Here is a 24,765-nt window from a genome sequence, read left to right as displayed (position 1 = left end):
CTAAGCTTTTAAAAAAAAATATTTATTTATTTATTTGGAGGGAGAGAGAGACAGAGACAGAGAGAGAGAGAGAAAGAGGAAAGAGATGGAGAGAGATAATGGGAACACCAGGGCTTCTGGCCGCAACAAATGAACTCCAGATGCTTGTACCGCTTTGTGCATCTGGCTATACATGAGTACTGAGGAAACAAACCCAGGACATTAGTCTTTGTAGGCAAGTGCCTTTACCACTGAGCAATCACTCCAGCCCCATCTGCTAAGGTTTTAAATAATCAAAACACAGCAAAAGCTGGGTATGGTGGTGCATGCCTTGAATCCCAGTGCTTGGGAGGCAGAGGTAGGAGGATCACCATGGGTGCAAGGCCACCCTGAGACAACATAGTGAATTCCAGGACAGCCTAGGCTAGAATGAGGCCCTGCCACAAAAAAGAGAAAGAAACAACAACAACAACAATTAAAAAAAAAAAAAAACACAGCAAAAACTGGAAATGAATTGTTGCAGTCACTTTCTCATTGCTGGACAAATACCCAAGTAAAACAGTTTATGGGAGGAAAGGGTTTATTTCATGCTTACAGAATCCGGGGGGGAGCTCCACCAATAATGGAAGAAGCTGGGTCATTTCCATAGATTTATAGCCGAGACACCACCAACAAGCAGATCAGCCAGAACTGAAAAGTGCTCTCCACACACCTAAGGGCTGGGCTCCAGATCCATCACCAAACACACCTTAGGGCTGGACTTGAAGATCCCACCCCCCAGTTACATACCACTTCCCCAGGAGGGTTTTGCCCACTGGAGACTCAAGATTCAAGCTTGAGTCTATGGGTCCACCTATCTAAACCACCACCACATGAGTGTTTGTGTCTACATGACACCTAAACAGACAGTAGATTCAGGGAAAAATATTATTCATGTTGCTAGCTTGGCACTATAACTAGTTGGTGGACTGAATCTTTCACTTTTTTTCTTTTTTGGTTTTTCGAGGTAGGGTCTCAGTCTGGTCCAGGATGACCTTCAATTAACTATGTAGTCTCAGGGTAGCCTTGAACTCTCAGTGATCCTCCTACCTCTGCCTCCCAAGTGCTGGGATTAAAGGCATGTGCCACTACACCTGGCTTGAATCTTTCACTTTTGAACTCCTTGATAGACAGGAGTAAAAAGCCTGGACTGACTGCCAGAAAACCTGACTTCAATACCTGTTGTTCCACTATCCCAACCATGGCTCTTCTCTGGCATTCAGTTTTTCCTTCTGTAAATTAATCAGATTTAAACTATGCTAAAGCAGTTTACTTTCACCTTATAGAATACTATTTCATGCAACTCATTTTCCAGTATGACTTGAGAAGGCATGACATTCCTGCTTGGGGGTTGTGCAATTAGTGTGAGAAGAGATTTCTGCATATAATTCACAGACAATTTACATTTCACTCCGATCATGGCTTCTAAATGGGCTCTTCTCACCCAGGTTCCCATCCCTTAATTTCTTCCTCTTGTGGGGTTAAAAAAAAATCTGTTAGTAAACTGACAAGAACTGAGAAGAACTGTCAGGGTTTGCTGACTTTTCCTCCTGACCCCATCAAGCTAGTGTCAGCCCTTCCTTCCTCTAATGATAGGTTGCATGTAAGGCCCTGGACCAGACTGTTTCCGGATGATTTCTGATTCCTAGCCAGCAAGTAACATTTCCTGACTCATAATCCTGATCCTTCCATTACCTTCCTGGGCATATTCAAGTCAGTGGTGCTCTTACAAGTTCTCACCAGCTTATAAAGGGATTGTGTACAACTTTTACCAATACCACATCAAGAGACAACATGTTGTTAGTTGAAAATTGGCTGCATTGGGACTGTTTACACACATAAATTAGAAATTGCTATAAATTAGGGCTTTTATTTGTCCCTAGAGAGCCATATGTTAAGCAGTTATCATTGCACTCAAAGTCACATGTCTCCAGAGGTGAGAAAGGTAATGTGAATCATTAAAGAGGCAAGAGGGTAACCAGTGTGGCACAATTGAGGGTTATGGGGACTCTGGTAGTTGCTGTTTTGCTTTTTGCTTTTTAAGAAACAAGGTTATTATGTGATAATTTCCATAGTAAAAGGAAAAGGAAAATATTGTACATATATAATGTAATTTTTGAAAAAAAAAAAAAGCATGCCTCTGTAGTCCAGGAAGAACATTTAGATATGCTGACCTCCGATTGTGGGTCAGCAGTTGGTTCTCTATGCTTTCTAAATTCCCTGGTTCCTGCTCCTGTTCTTTGGTTATGGCCCCAATGCTAGGTTGTTGGTATCTGTCATAATCAGAAACATGTTTCCTTCCTTGACAGTTAAAAGAATAGACTATTTGGAGCCTAGATGCAAATCTTCAATTACTGTGTAATGATATTTTCTAGACACCAGGACAATACCCAGTGATTGCATACCTGTGTGCAAGGAAAGAGTGATTTTCAACTTGGCCTCAATCCTTCTTCCCTGTTCCACTTGAAGACATGTGGGTACTCTGCTCTCTAACTCACTTCCAAACTTGAACAACAAAGTGGGGGACTGGACTAATTAATTATTAGTTTTCTTTCCTTGCTTTCATCATCACTCTTGTCTGAAGACAGAGAAACTATTGCTTGTGTAACTAATAAAGGACATTACTCGCTGTCAAATACCTTTCACATTCTGACTAAGTGAATGGCGGCAGGGAGAGAAAAGCCAAAGTGGAAATAGCTATTGTGTACCTGGATACCCCAGACACTCTGCCTACATTAGCTACATTTACTATCAGCAGCAGCATTTTTACCAATCCCATTTTTACATATAAGGAAACTGGTTCCAAATGTTTATATAAGTTTTTTGGTGGGTTCCAAGTCAAGTATGTTTAATTCTAAAGCCTTGGTTCTTTGGAGTGCATTGTGTTACTTCCCTGAGGCATGATAAAGGCTGCAGTTGGTTAAGACAAGGTAATCACTTTGTTTGCTCTAATGAAAAATGATAATGAGGTGATCTGTTGGATGTGCTCTACATATAAGGATGAATGCCCTAGGAAGTTCATGGGGGCTCTACAAAACTGGATTTCTCACACTCCTATAATGGGCTATGTAAGCAAATGCAATTTGGTAAAATGATCAAATATTCTATAGCAATAAAGCTTATAGATAGTCAATTTATATTTTATTACATTGCATTTTTATATGCATAGCTTAGAACTTGAGCATATCCCATCTGCTTTGCTTTTATAGCATCCTTGGATAACAAATTTGTAAAACTGCTAGAAATATACTTAAATTTCATGAAACAAATGGTCAGTCAGACCTGGTATATTTTAGGTTCTACCCATGTGATACACTCATGGTAATTTCAAGGCATAATACAAATTTGGATCATGAAAATAACCACAGTTCATCTTTTAGATATCTGTTAAAGTCTGGTGGTATATGATATGTGTACCTTGGTTGAAAAAAGATATATTCATCCCAAATTTTCTGTAAGCAAACCTTTGCTTTTGTAATGACCTTTATTTAATTTATTTAATATTTATTAAATTTGGAGATGTCATTCTTTGAAAAAATAGTTAAAATTATTTTTATAAAAATACTATTCAGATATAACACAAAGAACACATTAAAAATATCCTGGGTTATTTTCCTTGGCTAGAAATAACTGAAAGGCATGAATGGAAAAAATGACAACTTAACTAAAAAGACAATATATTACACACAAAAAAGTCTGATTATAGGCCTGGGACTACAGCTCACTAGTAGACTATATTTAACATGCACCAAGCCTTGGGTTTAATATATAACACCCCCCAAAAATAAACAAAATAAATACTTGATGCTATTAATTTTGTTTCCAAGATTCTATAAGCTACTTTCTGCATTTACTTATCTGGTTTTCATAAAATTCTAGGAAATAGAATTGTTTCAACTGGTGATAACAGTCAATATTGACTAGGCTTTGATTCAAAATAAGCAGCTTCCAAATCTCAGAAGCTTAGCACAGAAAGGTCATATTCTAAAATATATCTTAGAGCGCTCCTTATCCCAGTCACTCAGAAATCCAAGGTTGGTTTTCAAAATTTTTGTTGTTGTTGTTTTTCAAGTTACTGTCTCACTCTAGCCCAGGCTGACCTGAATTCACTATGTAATCTCAGGGTGGCCCTGAACTCTCAGCAATCCTACCTCTGCCTCCTGAGTACTGGGATTAAAGGTGTACACCAACATGCCCAGCTTAAGAAAATAATTTATTTATTTATTGAAGAGAGGAGAACATGCCCAGCTTAAGAAAATAATTTATTTATTTATTGAAGAGAGGAAGAGGAAGAGAGAGAGAGAGAGAGAGACAGAGAGATAGAGAGAGAGAGAGGGAGGGAGAGAGATGATGGGCACTCCAGGTCACCCAACCACTGCAAACCCTAACCCTAACCTTAACTCTAGATACATGTTCTACCTTGTGTATTTGGCTTATGTGGGTACTGGGAAATGAAACCTGGGTCCTTAGTCTTCACAGACAAAGCACCTTAACCACTAAACAATCTCTCCAGCCCAAAACAAGCTTCATTTCATTACTTGAACAAACTATTTTTTTGTGGTAGAGAATAGAGAGCTGGGAAAATCTTGTATCCTTAAAGGTTACACTCAGAAGTATGATATCATTTTCACTGGCCAAAGAAAATATGATGTCCATGGTCAACCCCAAAAAGGGCAGACAAAAAACATTGCACATAAGCCCCAAAGTTGGAAAGCTGGAATCTTAGATAAATCACACTAACAACAAATCTCTTTTCTAGTACTTTCTAAAAATGTCTGGCAGAAAGAAAGCACAACAGACAAATTTTCAGTAATGAACAAAAATGAATGTAACAAAGGGGCTTATTAAGGTATAGCTTACTGGATACTAAAAGGTCTGTGGAATGAATTGTCAACTTGTACATATTAGATCAGGTATCTGATTAATACATACTCTAGGCTAGTTTGACTATTTGTATAAATGCATAAGCCTATACCATAGCAAGTTCATCAATTTTTGTGTCTAGTTATTCATAGAAAGCTAATTCAATGACCTGACTTTCTCAAGTTCCCTTGGAATGAGAAGCATTTTTAAAGCTAAAATTTGTGTTCGGAATACTGTTGCAGCACTTTGAATGTAACAATGTCCCCCATAGCCTCAAGGTTTATGATTATTTCTTCTTTTCAGTTCCCAGCTGGTGGAGCTTTTGAGATGTAGGGCCTTGCTGGGGGAGGTGTGTTGCTAGGTGTGGACCTTAGGCTTGAATTGTCCAGACTTACTAGGTGTTGAGAGCTTGTCCACTCAGATTAATTCCTTCCTGCTTCATGTGGAGATGTGACACCCTAGCTGCTTTCTTTGCCATGCTTTCTCAACCATGATGAAACTTCCGCTTAAAAAACTGAGTATGAGGGCTGGAGAGATGACTCAGTGTTTAAGGCATTTGCAAGCAATGCCTATGGACCTGGTTCAATTCCCCAGTACCCATGTAAAGTCAGATGCACAGTGGTACATGCATTTGGAGTTTGTTTGCAGTAGCTAGAGGCCTTGGCATGCCCATTCTCTTCTTCTCTCTCTCTCTCTCTCTCTCTCTCTCTATATATATATATATATATATATATATAGATAGATATATATAGATATATATAGATATATATAGATATATGATATATATATATAGATAGATAGATCTATATATATAGATAGATAGATATACACATATATAGATATATATATGTATGTATGCATGTATTTCTATCTATCTCTGTCTTTTTTTCTATCTGCTTGTGGATAAATAGATTAAGTAATTATAAAGAAATGCTATGAGTATGAAATCCTTTACTTCCACAAGCTGCTTCAGGTCACTATTTTATCCCAGCAACAAGAATATAATTGCTATTATTATTCAATATTAATCACTCAATAACACACTTGCTTGCATAGTTTTAAACTGAGTATGTTGTGGTAGTTTGATTGTAAATATCTCAAATATCCTCAGGTATTTTTAATTAAGATTAAACTTCCTACTTAAGACTTTTCAACATGCAGAGCCCTGCTGGAGGAAGTGTGTCACTAGGGTCCAAGAACTTGAGTAAAGCCCTAAGATTTGTTCTGAGTAAGTTGGAATTCTCCTCTCTCCAGTGGATGTGTAATGAAGTGAGCCAATTTTCATAGAGAATCTTCCTCTGGAATCTCTATGCCTGAAATAAGCCCTCCTTTCAAATCAGCGACTTCTGGTTGGGTGTTTTTCCCAGCAACGACAAGGTAACCATAATGTTTGTGTTCTTGCAGAAGAATGGATAGACCTTTAAAATGTCTTATTTAGTGAAGTTATACAGGTTCAGGAAGATAAATGCCACATCTTCTCTCTCTTATGCAATCTTAACAGAATAGATGGATTTATTTATAAAAGTTCCAATAAACCTCATTAGCAATGGAAAAGATACTAGCACAAGTCTTGGAAAGAAGAGACATAGGGAGGAACCAAAGTAGGAGATACTAGACTGGCAAGTGGAGGAATATAATACAGGGAATGAAAGGATCTGGTGAGGGCCTGGAGTAAGTGAGGAAGGGGGAGATACACAAAAATAGTGATGGCATTAATCAGCATCATAGAAACCTTCATCTTGGTTAGCTAATTTAAAAGATATGAAAGAGAGAGAGAAATATGAATGGTGGGTAGAAGCACCCTGAAAGGGTGGGGAAAGCTACTACCCTAAATCTATAAAGGGTTGGTGTAAATCCCCATATCAGATTTGAGTTACCCACCCCACCCCACAGTGAGCTGTTGGTCAGGCATGCCAATGAGGACAACGAAACTATGCAGGCCATTACCAAAGCACTTTGTTACCCACCAGAACTAAATGATAATACAGTGTTGCTGAACCCCCACAGGCTGTGGTGGTAGGATATTGACAGATCATGCTGGAACTGAGATGGAATTCCACTTCTTTATTTTTTTACATATTTTTTAAATTTTTATTTATTTATTTGAGAGTGAGAGAGAGAGAGAGAGAGAGAGAGAGAGAGAGAGACAGAGAATGAATGGGGCATGCCAGGGCCTCCAGCCACTGTAAACGAACTCCAGATGTATGTGCCCCCCTTGTGCATCTGGCTAACGTGGGTCCTGGGGAATCGAGCCTTGAACCGGGGTCCCTAGGCTTCACAGGCAAGCGCTTAACTGCTAAGCCATCTCTCCAGCCAGGAATTCCACTTCTTTCTGGCCAGCCTTCAAAGTGCTTGAAAACAATATTCAAGCTTCTGGAGAATAAAGGTCACTTACAGCATGAACAAGTAGTGGACCCAGTGAGCTACACAATTAACCAGCCAGGCAGGGCATGATGCAGTAGTGATATAGAGGCTATGTAGGTAATAAACTACTTTCTTATTGGATATGAGGCCCACTCAGTGGGAAGAATTCACACCTGATATTGAGAACCAAGTCAGAAACCTATAGCTTGGAAGGCCATGGACCCTAGAGGGAAGCTTCCATTGCTTGTTGGTTAAAAGAAGAAGTTATGGCTATCAAAAAGCCTTCTAAATATCTGTGTTTATTCTCTTTGATCTGTGCTATTCTCATTCTTGGCTACAAAACATGCTTTTTACAGATATCAGTGAATACTCAGGAGACCCATGGCCCATAAGTATGGCATCAGTATGTCTAATACAAGATGAGTCATCTCTATAACTTTTGCCATGGTCCAGAATACATTTCCGAGGGAGTGGTGAAATAAATTTGAGTGCTGATCTTACAGCTAGCTTGAGATCCTACTTTAGAACATTGTCAGTAAACACTGAGGAGGCTAAAAAGTCATCAAAGCAGAAAATCAGAGGCTGGTGAGAGCTCAACACTCATGGAGACTTATAACATGCCCTCCAAGGCTCAGGACCACTGCAGAATAGGAGGTGGGAAGCATGTAAGAGCCACAGGGTGGGAAGGTACTCTGAAGTATTATTTACTCCCCAGAGACAGACTGAGGTATTTATGACCCCATAGTCATTACTGACAACTCTACTGAGGAGAGCCTTCAGTGGAATGGAAATGGGGAAAGAAGCTATAATATGACCAATTTAAAATATGTTCACATATTAAAGTTTTTAATTAAAAATTAATTGAGATGGATAACATTTTAGTTTTTGCCAAAGGGTAAGTGAAAGAAAGGAAGAATGAATGTGCCCACAACAGAGTGGCACAGGGTCACTTGGTATTGGCTGTTTTGTCATTTAACTGTGGTAGTGCTGATATTAATCTATACAAGTAATAAAATTTCAAATGAAGGCATATTAACCTAGTCAGAGTAAGGTGAAGGTATATCAATATCAATTGTCTGGTTATTATATTATACTATAGTTATGCATGATATTTACTATGAAGAAAATGACTGAATAGCATTCATAATCTCTCTGAATTATTTCATACAGTTGCATATGAATCAATATTTGTATCAAGAGAAAGTCCACACTCATGTATGATATTATTTACATTCTCATCTCCATTTACTGAACAGAAAATAAGATGCAGAGATCATCAGCTTAGTTTGTATAAGAACTGGTTAAAAGTCTCGGTTCTGACTTGATCAAGATGAAATTTCAATTGAGAAATCATGACTGGAGCTAAAACAAAGGCTACAACATTTATATTAATGGAGAATAACTCAGAATTATAACAGCCTAATATATGCAAACATATAAAGGGCCTTAAATGAGTTCAATAGAGCTAACTCAATAGGACTGCTTGAGAATGATAACTCAATTTTAGCCACCAAGTTGTGGGCTGTTTTATTATGCAGTAATTGAGACACCACATCAACCATTGGCCTTAGCCAAATAGAAAAGCTTTTAAATCCCAATGACTTATTGATTTTAAATGCTACCATCTATGTGTGGGCCTGTTTCTTGAAACCCATTTTCCTGATCACCCTGTAAACATTCGTGAAGTAATGACAAGAATTGGGGAACACACACACACACAAACACACACACACATACACACACGCACACACACACACACACACACACACACACACACAAAGAAAATTGAACAACCAGCACTTGCCCTTGAAGAACTCACAGTTTAATGGCACAAAGGATCAGCAAATTAAATGGCACAAGAACAGTTATAAGGCGACAAATCACCACGTTCAAACAAATACACTACAGCACAAATTGAATGTACCTGGCAATGTATGTCTAAGGAGGGAGCAGGATGGGGCTAGAAATTTTGGGTCTTTGAAGACAACATGTCAGAAAGAGTGTCTCCTTTTTAGCAGTGAAATTAACCCCTCTAGCAATGGAAGGAATAATTGCATGATGTTAACACTTCTGAAGACAGAAAATGGGAGAAACTTCTAAGGATGACTATTTTTCATTTTTTAAACAAAATTTATTTTATTTACAAGAAGAAAGAAAGAGAAAAAATGGGCATGTCAGGGCCTCTAGACACTGCAAACAAATTCCAGATGCATGTGCCACTTTGTACAACTGGCTTTCGTGGGTACTAGGGCATGGAACCCATGTCATTAGGTTTTGCAGGCAAGTGCCTTAACCACTCAGCCATCTCTCCAGCCCAGGACATCTATTTTTATCTTAGTTTTCCTTGTTCTGTGCTCTTCATTCATGTTTTAATTAATTAATTTATTTATTTGAGCAAGTAACAATTGACCTGGCCATCAGTTATTACATCATTTATTGACTGTAGAAAAATATCTGAGAGTAGTTGTTTAAAAGGCAGAAAATCTGGACTGAAGAGATGGCTCAGTTGGTAAAGTACTTGCCTCCTAAGCACGAGAACCAGATTTTAGTCTGTAGTACCCATGTGAAAAAAAGGTTAGGTTTGGTAGCACACTCCTATAAAGACAGGAGGATCCCGGAGGCTTGCTGGCCAGCCAGACTAGTCAACCTAGTGAGCTCAAGGCTACTGAGAGACTCTATCTCATAAAAAAGGTGAGTGATGTCTCAGATGAATGATATTCAAGGTTGTTCTCTGGCCTCCACATGTTCAAACACCTGTGTACATGTACATACACACACACACACACAAACAAGAAAAAAATGATGAAATCTGAATTAGAATCTTAAATCTGTCATTTACTAGCTGTGTGACCTTGGATGCATCATCCACCACTAGTTTTAAGTTTTCTGTGAATTAAGAGGTTGAACTGAATGTCTCAGAAGGTCCTTGGCACCTAATATTTTGTGAGGCCACTGATTGTTCAGTTTGTTGAGAAGATGTGGGAATTAAAATGCAATATTGATACGCTACCCATGAAAGTACTCTGTAACCCATACAGTGTTATCCAGATGTTAAGAATATCAATATTATCCAGCCCATGTAGCAAATGCCCTGTAGTTCTCCTTCAAATCCAGAGGCTTAAACTATAAATGAGTACAGGCTATGAAATGAGAAAAGGGGAACACAAACAAAAGAGGTTTTGAGGAAAGGGCCAGGCAATAGAACACTTGTGACATGAAAGGGGAAAGGAGGCTACTGGGATGGAAGTATACAAGGGAGTACAAAGGGAGGGAGGAGAAGAGTGAGGAAGATAAAAATTTATGTTTGAAAATTCCATAATGAAATACACACACACACACACACACACATATACTATGCCAATTCAAAATATAAAAATAAAAAAATATAAATGGGTTCTGCCTGCCAAGAAACTGCTTTTATAAACATTCGAGGGGTCTAATGAATCTCTGTAGTTTATTAAATAAGTGTCCTCTTGTAGTAGTCTCTAATAAGCTCACCAAATCGAAATCGAAAATGGTGCTATTGTGATTTTCATTGGACCCTCAGTCCAGTATAGAATCATAAAGAATACTAAAACTATAGTCGTAGTGGTGGACTACTCAACTTTTCATCAATACACTTAACAGCCAGTAGAGGCCCTTTCCATAGGGATTGGGAGATCTCTTTGTGGCTGAAAGTAGCTCTGTATGTCCCTGTCCTCTTCATCTCCTATTCCAGTCTTCATCCTACTTTTAAGAACACCCAGCTTTTGTCACCTGCTACAGTGAGGAACGAGCGAAAGCTCCACAATGATGAACTAAGTACTAGAGCTTTATTTGCGGGGCCCAGCTTAACTTGCATGACAGACACAGGCTCAGGAACAGACCAGGTGTACGAGGAAAGGTCATTGTCCTTCAGGAGAGAGGGGATGTTGCTTCCAGGAAGTGGTGGCCAGGGCGTGTAGGGTCTTCTGGGAGCTATTATGTAGTGGGTGGGGAGCTCCTAGGGACATCCATAGCAGTGGGGGAGGAGGGGCCGCCGAAGATGTGCGGTCCCTTTAAGACCCCAATGCTCGCCTAGCCAAAGGAGGGGAGGGTGTGTGGTGGGGGCGCTGCGTGGTGGGAAAGTCGCAGGCTAAGCCTCACACTTTCTCCCGGTTCTTTAACTTTCGGGTCTGGGGAGTAGAAATAAAGCTGTAGGGTCTGGGACCAAGAAGGGGTGCGTGCTTACTGGGACTGCGTGCTTGCGGACTTCCCGCCAGTGCCGATCAGCCCGCCTTTGGGGCTAAGTGGGGATTCGGCCGGTGGTGGGCGGGCGGGCAGGTGGCCCCGGGGCCGGGGCCGCCGCGCTGCGCCGCACAGCGCCTTGGCTCAGCCCCTTGGAGCCTAGAGAGCGAGCAAACCGCGGCTCCCTCGTGGTGCGAGGGCGGTGATGTTTTTCCTCCCACCCACTTTTGGGTCCCCCCTCCCCCCTCCCCCCTCCCCCCTTGCGCGCACTCTAGCTCTAGCCACAACCTGCGAGTCCCAGACTTCAGAGGAGCGCCTCGGAGAGCTCTGAACGGGTACAAGCGTGGCAGACGGAGGAGACCAGTGCCCAGGTAAGTGAGCCATGCCCACCTCCCCGCCCCCCACCTCTATTTCCAGCTTTTGTGCAGGTGGGGTGCATGCTGTTGGCTGGAGTCTCCCCATGGAAGTTCCCTCAGGGCTCCTTGAACTCTTAATCCGTTCTAAGATCCCTTTTCAGGGGATGGAAGTGAAGCTCTAGGTACTGGACTGCAGCTCTTGATTTGAACTCATAACCCACCACTCCCCGCTGGGCCTGCATTTCTACTTGCCCTGAAATTTCCAGGCTTCCAGAGGCTGCTCAAGCACTCCCTGCTGAACTACCCTTAGGCTTTGAGCTCCCTCTCTAATTACTGTACGTGTAGGAGAGCCTGTTTCCTCATTTCCCAAAATACCCTGGACCAGTGATTGATTAGTGCTAGTGTTAAGGAAGCAGGGAGGCAGGGTGGATGGAGGAAAGGCTTCACTCTCCTCGGGACATTTGCCACCTTTTCTGGTCCAGACTACTTGGGTCAGAGTTTGAGAAACTAGGCTCAGGAAGCTATTTGGGATTACCAGAACCCAGGGCCTGGAAAATCTGCCTTGCAGTCCTTCCACCCCAGCCACTAACTCAGCTCTGTTTACATTCTCTACCCCTCCACCCCGCTCATGTTTGAAGGTGTAGTGAGGATTAAAATGCAATGATAGATCAGAAGGTATTTTGCAAGCCAAATTCAAGTCATGCATTGTCAATCATAAGCAGCAATGAAAGGCATTGCCTCTAACAACAGAGATACCCTGGTCTAAAACTCATATCTTGCAGTGGCAACCCATCAGGAGTTAATTGTGCTTTCTTTTGGTGGGGGTGGTAATGTGGGGAGAGGATTTCAGTTGATGGACAAGAGCTTGAGATGTCAGTGTCTTTCTTCTTGTTTGTCAGAAAGAAAATTGCTACTCATGGGACTATATCATGGATGATAGTGACTGAGATTACTGGGTTACTGGTGTCTTTCTCTTGGAAGGACTGAGACACTATCTGGTGTGAAGGGATGACTGACAACACATGCCAGCCTCTCATCTTTCCTTTGGGGTTATCTCCTGCTCTGTTCTACCCAGGAGACCTATTCTAGGTGCAGGCCCAGACAGCCTTGCATTTCCAGCTGAGTAAGGAACAGCTGGTCTCTACTTGATGCAAAGACACAATGTGAATGCTGGCTTTCCAGAGACACCTGGATCTATGCATACCTTTCAGTATCTGACAATGTCTTGTTATCTTGTAAAGCCCACATACTCTCTTACCTATTCTCATCTGTATGGTTAGATGCAGGGTTTTTCTTTGTTCCTTTCGTCTTGGACCCTGGATCACCCCCACCTCCCCAAAAGAAGCATATTAGAGGCTACATTTCTAAGTAACCTGTAAATGAGCCATTGTAAATTCAATGTCCCAGCAGCGTGTGTGAAGCAGACAGAGAGTTAATGCAGAAATAACTCCAGTTAACTGGGTCAAAGTATAATTTGAAAAATTAGGGACAGTTTGGCTCTTTGCAGAAATAAGAGTGAGATGTTTGCTGAGCAATACTTGTTGCTTATTGCTGAAGTCCCAGCAAATGTATTGTACCACCCTTGTCCCCCAACCCATTTTAAAAAGGTAAAGGAATAAAGAGAAATTGAATGGTGTGGAGACCTGGGGAGAGAACTCTTGGTTCATATTTCTGCATACAAAGGCAGGACTTCAGGATCTTGTAAATCAAAAGTGAGTATTTATAAAACGAGTCATTTTCTGATGTTCTCCATCACCGCCTGGGAGGCCACACAGATGACAGGAATGCCAAAAGAGATTAATTGCTCTCCAGTCACCAACTTTTCTATTTGCTCATAACATTAGTTGGGACCCAAGAAAAGCAAAAATTTCTAAGGGCCATTTTCTTGCCAGTGCGAGTTATGAAGCTATGCTACTGTACCGAGTCACCCAACCATTGTACAAGAAAAACAACCCTGTTGGTTCTTGCATGGGGAGACTCAAAAGCTGTGGTTTCAAAAGCAACCCCTGAGATCCATATATGATTATGATGAATTGGATCTCAGCAGCTAAAAATCTCTTCCTTTTGAAAGCTTTGGGAGAAGGGGGGATAAACTTATTAAAGTAGGCCCATGAAGAGATAAACTGTCAATAAAAATGACTTGCTTCAAAGAAACGTGGTAGTTCTCAGAGCACAGAGATTTTCTGAGTGATTGAAAGTAGAACACAAATTCATGCAGGAGACCAAGCCATTAGGTTTTTGTACTCCTAAGAACATGTCTTATAAAAAGCAGGGAGGAGGTAAGAAAGCATATGGGTGCTGAAAATCTGTCTGATACCATAAGTTATTTAGAGAATAGAGTTTTTGTTCTCAGGTGTTCATGGATTCATAATCTGAAACAATAGATTTTGGTGGTTTTTTTTTTTTCTTTTCTTGGTTTTGACAGGGTCTCACTATGTAGTTCTGGCTGATCAGGAATTCACTGTGTAGACCACACTGGCCTTGAAGTTAAGGTGATCCTTCAACCTCTGCCTCCCAAGGGCTAGAATTACAGACATGAGCCACCAGAATGATCATGACAACTTCATAGCATTAAAAAAAAAAAAAGGCTGTGATATTCACTTCAGAGCCCAAAGAGATTTAGCTCTCCAAAATGAGAATTTTCAGTCCTTTCCTTCAAGCTCTTTATATTCAATGTTTATGTTGGTTTCTCTAAAAATATCATCGAGTTCGGGTCCTATCCAGCGATAACCTCTGTCTAAATGCAACATTTTGTAGAATATTTAAACTGTCTCCAATCTCCTACTGGAAGAATGTTGTAAACCCTAAAAATTAGGAAAACTACTTGAGACTGGATATAAGCATAGCAAAGTTTCTGTGGTCCAAAGCTCAAAGGGCTTGAGATTCCATCCTGTAGGCTGAAAAAACCATTATAAAGAGTTGCAGTAGTCTTTTTTATAATGGTGCAACTTAAATTTGCCTAATTTCCCTTAAAATTGTTCATTTAAGCTTCCTTTTACAATGAACTTCCTGGGAAGGAATATGTCTGAATCATTCTAAGCAATTATACTATTCAGGTGTTGAATTGCATTCATTTTGTAATTACATCTACATTTGCAACATAAGTAGCCAAAGTGAGGGTCCTTATAGATCTCATAGAGGACACAGGAGAAACATTGATCAATTAGTACTTGATCCCTGAAGGATTAGTGGTAACAGGAGTCTGAAGCTAAGATTAGTTAACTTTCATTTCAGAAATTGCTGGAGTCCCATGCTTATTACTTTTATCTCGTTTGCCAAAAGTCCTTTTGTAAACTCCAATTCCCCCTCAAAAAAAAAAAATCTCCTGAGAAATCAATTTTAATTCCCTTAGAAAGTATTTCAAAATGTATTTTTATTTTCCTATGACTTGCTTGTAAGGATTTAGCTTCAGCGTTGGCTAGGAATGTGTATTCACTCATGTGAATTTCCTCCCACAATCTTTACAAGACAGGAGAGACAAGTCCTTTTCTTAAGCAGGCAAACAATGCTTGTACTTAGGTAATTTTCCAGTATGTTTTCTAGCAAATTAGAAGCCCAAGTATTGGTGATGTCCATCAGTTCTGGGGGATCTATTTAAATTATTTTTTCTGCTTTTCCCCCACAGCCTGAGCATACCACGACTTAAAGGTTCTGAGCTGCAGTTTGCAGTGGCTGAGATGAGAAAAAAGTGGAAAATGGGAGACATGAAATATATATTTCCATTGTTGTTCTTTCTTTTCCTAGAAGGAAGTGAAACAGAGCAAGTAAAACGTAAGTGCCTTCAGTTTAAAAAATAACATAGTTATGATTTCTTTGAAAATGTGGTTATAATCTGTAGGGGCTATGATTTAGCCCAAATGTGGCTATGGCATTATTCGATGAGAAGAAAGTGAATATTACTGGTTTATGCATGCACTGATAAAAGAATGAGAGCTTTGAATTGGGCCAACAAAATATGAGGCTGTTTTTCTGATTATCATATAGTTTTCATCTCATAGAACACATGACACATTAGCCCATGTTCCCTTTCCTATTCTAAACTGTACAAATCTCATTCCATTTTACGTAACTCTAGAAATATCTGACAGATGAGCTGGATTTTTTCCCATATTTCGGACTCTTCAGCAAAGTTTTCAGTTTATGAAAAAGAATAACATAGAAAAGAAAAAGAAAAGAAAAAAGAAGGAAGGCTCAGCTTATCCCTTAATGCCAAAATCACTGAAGGAAGAAACTGGATTCTGATGAAAAAGTCTTAGACGAAATTTAGAATCCAAGGACTGTTAGCAAATTCAATGCCACTTATTGAAAGAACATCCCTACAAAGCCCAGGGAATATTTCTGGAAAGTCAGCGATCCGTATGATGGGCTAAAACATTGGAGAAATCTGCGAGTGGCAGGATGATGAGGGGCGTGGGGTATAATTAGCACTCCTTGCTGCCACGTTGGGGGGGGGGATTTATGAGTAACCACTGACAAATCTGTTCTTGTTATTGGGCAGCTTTCTGCTGCCTTTGCACAATGTGGTCCTCACCTTCATTTGGCCACTTGCAGCCACTTCTGAGGAGGATGTTTGCTGTAAATTTATAGGAAAACTCAGTTCTAGTTCCCCTTTATAGCTACACCAAACAGAAGCACAAAATAGAATTGGTCCAAAAGGGTCATTCTCTGCTCCACTGAACATGCTCATGAGAAAATATCCTTGGTAGGAGCTGTAGTCACATCTGAAGCCCATCACTTAGATATGTATCCCCTTTATCAGCATGAATTAAGTCTATGAGGCATAAGGTTTGCTGACAAGGAGAGTGGCGCCAATCCCATTCTATTAAGTATATTTCTGTCCCACTATGATTTTCATGGAAAACCTGGCTTCTTCCTGGTAGCAATGGTGCTTTTCATGAGGAGTTTAATCATGAGTGATGTCTAGTATGACTGAAGTAGAAATGAAGTGTGGCAGGGGATAAGCTAAACATGGAAGCTTGAATTATCTTCTGCTTTTGTATTCCTTAAATTATTCCTTTCACTATAGTCCATATCAGAACCCTCTACTTCCAGGACTCCTTGGTTTAAGTGCATGTGATAGAATATTGTCTATTCATTCTCAACTCAGTTCACAATCAGCAGGGCTTCAAAATTTCTCATCTCTTAGATAGAAACTTCCCTTATCGCCTGTTACTGATAGCATCATGGGAAATCTTGTTACTCTCTTTAGAACATCTCTTCCTAGAAGTCTTCCATATTTATGAAAATTTTAATGTTTTCCATGAAACAGGGCATTGTTGACAAAGCAAAGAAAGATGATTTATGAACTTTCTCATCTTTCTTTGTGCATATTATTATGTCGCAGGCCATTTTAATATTTGGTCGGTACCTCAGTAATTATGCGACAGATGGCCTAAGGCACCAGTTCTATTCTAGTATTTCAGGATTATTGTCAGATGATGAAACGAAGGTCATGGTCATTCCCCAGCCTTCATTCCATGTCACCACACCCAAATTAATAGTCTCAAAGATAGGCAGTCATCTCTTCTAAAGAAGAAATCTCAAAATGTATGTTGTATATATGTTGCCTCCACACATTAAGTATGCATGCACAGAGAATTATATTGCAACACAGTGAGAAGTTAGAAGCAGTGAAAATAACCAATCCACAGGGGAATGGTGACATAAATGATCCAAGTGTTATATTATGCTACCATTAAACACTGCTTCTTGAAAAATTGTTCATCCTGGAAAATACTATTTAAAATTTATTTTTAAATTTCTTAAATTAAAATTCAGAAAGACAAATATTACATATTTGGGACATAAGTGAGGTAAACTTGCATATGTACATGCATAAATGTATATAAGAATGTAGAAGGTGTACTATCTGGGAAGAGGAAGGAGACTAGCAAGAAAAGGAATGAGGACTGGAGAGGGCAACAGGAAATGAATACTGTCAAAGTATATGATAGATTTTAATAAAAAATGTCAATATGAAGCCATCATTTGGTAAAGTTAATATAATCTAATAGAATATTTTAAGGGTAATATTAACACATCGTATACAAAACAATATGAGACTATCTAGACTTCATAAAGAACAAATGTCTTTTAACTCCCATTCTACTTTCCAGTGGTAAACATTTATTTATTAGTAGTTTGGTCTCTGTTATCCCTAACTTCTCCATGCTATAAAAACATACATACATGTCTGTATTTTTTTATTAAAATTTCAGAAACTTCTGGGTGTGGTGGCACACGTCTTTAATTCCAGCACTTGGGAGGCAGAGGTAGGAGGATAGCCATGAGTTCAAGGCTTCCCTGAGACTTCATAGTGAATTCCAGGTCAGCCTGGGCTACAGTGAGACCCTACCTCGAAAAACCAAAAGAAGAAAAAAAAAAAGTCAGAAACTGGGGCTGGAGAGATGGGTCACAATTAAGGCATTTGACTGAAAAGCCCAACTATCCAGGATTGATTCTCCAGTACCCATGTAAAGCCAGATAGATGCACTAGGTGGAGTATGTATCTGGAGTTTATTTGCAGTGGCTAGAAGCCCTGGCACACCTATTATCTCTGTGTCTTTCTTTATGTGCCTCTTTCTCTTTCAAATAAATAAACAAAATATTTTTGAGTCAAAAAGTGTACTCATTTCCCTGTAACTTGGTTTCACACAGCAATATGTCCAAAATATCTTTCCATTTCATGGTATTGTCATATCTTTCCAATGTTTGCATTGTTCCCAATTGCATATATGTCTGGTGGTTTCCATAACTAGTCTCTAATTGTTGGTGTATAGGTGGCTCCAGTTTTTTTTTTAAATTAATTAATTAATTTATTTATTTGAGAGTGACAGACACAGAGAGAAAGACAGATAGAGGGAGAGAGAGAGAATGGGTGCGCCAGGGCTTCCAGCCTCTGCAAACGAACTCCAGACGCGTGCGCCCCCTTGTGCATCTGGCTAACGTGGGACCTGGGGAACCGAGCCTCGAACCGGGGTCCTTAGGCTTCACAGGCAAGCGCTTAACCGCTAAGCCATCTCTCCAGCCCTGGCTCCAGTTTTTGACATTATAATGCATAGTGTACAAACACAGTTCAAGCGTTTGCGAAGTACTGCTAGTTAAAGTATGTGGTCAGATTTAGTTTTGGTACCTGCTGCTAAACTGTTCTTAAATCAGATCCTACCAACTCTGTGTGAGTGTGTACTTCATCCTTTACCAAGACTATTGCTAACCTTTGGCTTGGTGATCAGCTTAATTACAGAAATTATATTGCATTTTTACCTTTGTATTTTCCTATCAACACAACATTTTTCTGGAGAAATGGCTTAGCGGTTAAGTGGCTTGCCTGTGAAATTTAAGTACCCAAGTTCGATTTCCCAAGACCCACATTAGCCAGACGCACAAGGTGGCACCTACTTCTGGAGTTAGTTTGCAGTGGATGGAGGTCCTGGCACACCCATTCTCTCTCTCTCTCTGCCCCCCTTTAAATAAAAAAAGGTTAAAAAAAGATAAAATTAAAAGTGTAAGAAACACAACATCTTTACAACATTTTAGCTTACTTAGACTTTTTCTGAGTTACCTATTTTACTTTTAGGTCTTCTTTGTCAAATTTATAAAAGCTTACTTGTTAACTTTTTTTTTTTTTTTTTTTTTTGGTTTTTTTGAGGTAGGGTCTCACTCCAGCCCAGGCTGACCTGGAATTCACTATGGAGTCTCAGGGTGGCCTCAAACTCATGGCAATCCTCCTATCTCTGCCTCCTGAGTGCTGAGATTAAAGGCGTGTGCCACCATGCCTGGGCCTGTTAACTTTTGATTATTCTAAATTTTCATACTTTTTTTTTAAATTTATTTGAGAGTGACAGACACAGAGAGAAAGACAGGTAGAGGGAGAGAGAGAGAATGGGCGCGCCAGGGCTTCCAGCCTCTGCAAACGAACTCCAGACGTGTGCGCCCCCTTGTGCATCTGGCTAACGTGGGACCTGGGGAACCGAGCCTCAAACCGGGGTCCTTAGGCTTCACAGGCAAGCACTTAACCACTAAGCCATCTCTCCAGCCCGAAATTTTCATACTTTTTGTGATTACTGAATTTTTTATTTCTAGAAAGGCCTTTCTCACCCTAAATTCTTACTGAATTTATCAACAGTTCTTTATTCCATCTGAAATTTCTATTCACATATGGTATGCAATAGGGAATTGAGTTTTAAATGTCTGTACTTTAAGTTCATGAATGTTATTTTTAATCTTTTCTGCACCATCTATCTATTTCAAACTTTCCACAATTGGCAAATATTAATTTTATAGCAGGGAAAAAATCCCTTAAGGTAAAAAGACATCTAATTTCCAATATTATTGTTCAGTCCTAGAGAAGGGATGATATGGAAATAGGCCAAAAAAAAAAAGGGTTTTAAAAGTTAAAAAAAAAACTGAGATAACTTTAGGAAATGAGTAAGTATAAATGTAATATGACTTCTTACCTCTTTCTACTGCCTGTCTCTGTTTTACTCACGGATACCTCAGTTTTTGAGTTTTCAAGGAGCTTGCAAAGTCAAGGAGAACGTTCTATAGCTACCTTATTTGGGACATTAGCTTTCAGTGTATGTAGGTAGACTATTATGGTGGAAGATACTTTCTCAGTTGATGTGGAAATCTGAAGAGATCTTGAAAGATGCTTTTTAAAGCAAGCTTTTCACAAGTAATGGTGCAGGCCTGTGGTACCACTTGCTGCTAGCTAATTAGCCATAGTTATAGTTGCTCTCTCACGGGCAATAAGACAGAGTAAGGACACCAGGAAATACTGACAATATACTACAATGGATGAATGAGACATTTGTTTCTTATGCAAAAGTTTGTTACTGTCCGGCATCAGCAAGGTTTGAGGTTTTTAGCCAGGAAAAGATCTTTCTATAACTCCATTATACTCTGTTGTTAAAGATGTAGTCAATGAGGCCAGGAAGTTCTTTTGAAGTTCAAAGGAGCGTAACATTCACAGCATAATATTCATGCAAATATGGGACAAATGGGCTGAAGAATTTGCCCCTTGTGGCAGATCTAACTTAGGTAATGAACTATTGATCAAAGTGAAATTGAAGAATTCAATTGTTGAGAAGATTTTATTATATGTTTCTAATGGACCAGACTACACCAAATCTGGCAAAGTTTCTAGAAAAATGTATCTCACAGCATCCATTACTGCTCTGTAAGGAAAGTTAACTAACTGAACCTTCAAGAGACTAGATTCTCACTTATTTTTGTCCTCAGGGGTAAAAGCTTCCTCCAAGTATTCATATTTGGAAAGCTGTAGGATTCTGGAATTCTTAGAAAAGGTAACACACTAAAATTTTGAAGTGAAGGCAGAAAATAATTAGAAAGTTTGAGATATGAAAAATGTGGCCTTAGAGAAAGCCACCAAGTCTGTTGTGAAAGCAGGACAGAAAGACATAAATTTTATTGGCTCTCCTTGACATTTGAGATTATTATTGGACAGTGAAAAAAATAAAGTGAGTTGTCCTATTTGAAATTTAATAATTATCATACATTGAAGTAGAAGGAAAAGAAAAGAATTCTTTAAAATTAACTAGGTTTGCCAGGCGTGCTATACATGGCTGTGACCCTCGTACTAGGGATTCTGAGGCAGCTGCACTGAGAATTCAAGGCCAGGCTGGGCTAAACAGTGAGAAGCATCTTAATCAGACTCCCTAAAAGTTATATATCTTAATATTTTTCTAAGAACATTCTTAATTATTTTTAATTTTGAGGAATATGTAGGCTCTAAAATTAACCTAGATTTAATCCCAAGTTCCAAAACTGTCTTATGTACCTTGGGAATGTTACCTCTCTGACTTCAGGTTCCTTATTGTACAATGGGGGAAGTAATCATGTAATGATTCTTACTATGACCATTTGTATATTGGCTGATTTTAATAAGTTATGTGACTCCCTTACAGGAAAAGTTATATGATATCCTTGATTTTGGAATGAAAAATTTCAACTAAATGTGATCAAATGACCTGGTTTAAAGAAAGATCATAAGTCTCAGCTAGAGTCAGAACTAAAACCTAGATTTCCAAATCCAGTGTTTGCTTCCCTACATTAGTATGTCTCTTGAAATTCTTTGAGGAAATGGGTTCATTTTTAAAGTAGAAGTCCAGACTTTTAATTTGACAGCTACTTAATGTGTAAGTGATGATCCAAGTGAATAGATAAATACGTTTGTAACAAGACTTCCTGAGATAAAATCTGCAACTAGGTGCTGAGTAAGACTAAAAATATTCAGGAACCTAAATAAACTAAGTCATTGGAAAGTTGTAAGAAGGTTAAAAGTATACATTTTAATGGCCATGTTTCATAGATTTTTCTTGTCATTTTGACTGAAAAGCACTCATAGTTTACTGGAAGGAACACTATGCTTAAAATCAAGAAAACTAAGCCGGGCGTGGTGGCGCACGCCTTTAATCCCAGCACTCGGGAGGCAGAGGTAGGAGGACTGCCATGAGTTCAAGGTCACCCTGAGATGACAGAGTTAATTCCAGGTCAGCCTGGACCAGAGTGAGACCCTACCTCGAAAAAAAAACAAAAAAAAATCAAGAAAACTTGTTTTGGGATATTCTATTGCTTGTTGTCTGGCATTAATTGAGTTATTCATGTCCAGTAAAGTGATGATTCTTATAAACTAGGAAGAATTCTTACGTGCTTGATGGAGAACTAAATGATAGGAGAATAAGTTATGTGGAGGTGAGACAACAGAGACCAAGGCCTTGCATATATATATTACAAACCACCTGAACTTTTAATCTTGTCAAAAGTAATTATAAAGTACTTTCAGTCATTTAAAATTTAGAGCTTTGATGCTTCCAAAGAGATTAGATACAGGTTCCAGGGGAAAATCTAAGTAGAAAATGATTTTAAAAGTGAAATAAAATAAGTGCCACATGAAGAAATAAAGAGTTGATGTATTTAACATGCAGTTTGGTAAATTATAGCATTTTTTACTACAAATTTGAATTGTTCCTCTTGAAAGAATAAAACGAGAAATTTGGGATTTTGTGGAAAACGTTCAATTTGCATCTATAGACTATCTCCATTTTCCATCTCGGATGAATAGTGTTGATGGTGAGATGCTTGGGTGACACAAAGAGAACATCTGTAACCTTGGTTTCAGAGAGGAAACAATTGTTTGGCATTTCATTACTGAACTACTGTCAGGGATAGGACAAAAATTAAATTGTAACTCAATAAAAATCTATCTGCAAATGATGATGAAATGTGGTTCAGGTACTTAACCTTTGAGTACCCTTAGTTAATTGGAAGGATGTAGAAATGTGAAATAAATGAATTTTAATGTCTCTAGTGGTATACATTATCAACTGTTAGATGCCCTAAGTAATTGTTTAAAATTTTATTTACTTATTTGAGAGAAAGAAAGAGAAAGGATGGGTGTTCTAGGGCTACCTGCCACCACACATGAACTCCAGAGGTAAATTTCATACTGTGCATCTGGCTTTGCGTGGGTACTAGGGAATTTAACCCTGGGCTGGCAGGCTTTGCAAGCAAGCATCTTTATCCACTGAGCCATTTTCCCAGTCTCCCCAAGTAGCTTTTATATTAACATATTTTTCTGATTTAAGTTACTTATTGCCAAACATGTAGAAAATGTGCAAATATTTAAGAAAAAATTAAAGTAATCTCAATATGTGTGGATAAGTATATGTATATGTATGTGTGTGTGTGTATATATATATATATATATATATATACACACACACACACATACACTCACACACACACACACACATCTATATCTATCTGTCTATCTATCTATCTATATATATATGTATGTATGTATATTTCCTTTTTCTAAGCTCAGCTATATGTACATATTATTTCATAAACATTGAAGCACTGTGCTTATAACAATTTGGATCCGGATTTATTATGTCAGTTCACAATAGAAGTCTTTAAAATACACCAATAATGAATAATATAGCTCATGTTGTCTGAAGGGAATTTTGCGTAGTGTACATTTATATGAGGGGCATATTTTTTTTTGGTGTTTTTCAAGGTAGGGTCTTACTTTAGCCCAGGCTGACCTGGAATTCACTATGGGGTCTCAGGGTGGCCTTGAACTCACGGAGATCCTCCTACCTCTGCCTCCCGAGTGCTGGGATTAAAAGCATGTGCCACCACGCCCAGCGAGGGGCATATTTGATTCCACTGTGAAAAGTTAATGAGTCCAACTTGTATTATCTGTTTTTGCTGTGCTTGTAGTATGTGTGGTGTCTGTGTGATTTATGCATGTGTATCCAGATGTGTATACCAAAAATGTTAGGATGTCCTCGTCTATTGCCATTCTGCCTTACTCCCTAAGGCAGACGCTCACACTGAACTTGGAGATTCCTTGAGTTTTGGTTAGTCTGGTTGACCAGGGAGCCCCAATGATTTCACTGTCTCTGACCCCTCATCACTTGGGTCACAGACATGTGCAACCATGTCTAACATTTTATGTGGGTACTGAGGTTCAAATTTAGGTCCTCATGCTTGCCCAGAAAGTGCTCTTAACTTTGAACTATTTTTCCACACCCAACTTGTACTAGACCAAATGGGCAGAAAATATTCCCAACCAACAAGAAAGTCTCCTTTAGCTAACCCCTGTGAAGCTGAGGTGCTGAGAGGAGAAATATTTTTTAACTGAACAGCATGGATTTTTGCCCAAAGTTATGCCATATGACATGGAACAGATAATTTTAGCCAGAAAAAAATTCAGGTCCGGTTTCACCAGCCAAGTAGCCTTTCTGTAAAAAGATCTCCACATGGCCCCATATAAAAAGTAATGAGAATACCATACACTTGCATGCTAATAAGAGATAGAAGGGCACAGTGAATTGAAATTTCATGGCATATCTCCACTTTTCATCTTAGCCAATGGTGTTACCTTGCTCAACTGTCAAAACCCTTTGATTTATACTTTTCTTCTCATTGA

At 39.1% G+C, this 24,765-nt stretch overlaps 1 protein-coding gene across 3 annotated transcripts in view; it reads left to right on the top strand.

Moving 5' to 3' along the window:
- Positions 1-11,722: 11,722 nt before the first annotated feature.
- The window catches only part of Chrdl1 (chordin like 1), a 134,634-nt gene continuing 121,591 nt past the window's right edge, over positions 11,723-24,765 (top strand). For all 3 annotated transcript variants that reach the window (XM_004659133.2, XM_045140719.1, XM_004659132.3), the window contains exons 1-2: positions 11,723-11,822; positions 15,433-15,578. In XM_004659133.2, the coding sequence (XP_004659190.1) occupies positions 15,485-15,578 (94 nt within the window). In that variant the 5' untranslated portion in view covers positions 11,723-11,822; positions 15,433-15,484. The remainder of the gene's footprint in view (positions 11,823-15,432; positions 15,579-24,765) is intronic.

This window comes from Jaculus jaculus, chromosome X, assembly GCF_020740685.1.
Source record: "Jaculus jaculus isolate mJacJac1 chromosome X, mJacJac1.mat.Y.cur, whole genome shotgun sequence".
Taxonomy (NCBI): Eukaryota; Metazoa; Chordata; class Mammalia; order Rodentia; family Dipodidae; genus Jaculus; species Jaculus jaculus.
The sequence above is the reverse complement of the archived record's forward strand: the minus strand, read 5'-3'. Positions and strand labels throughout refer to the sequence as shown.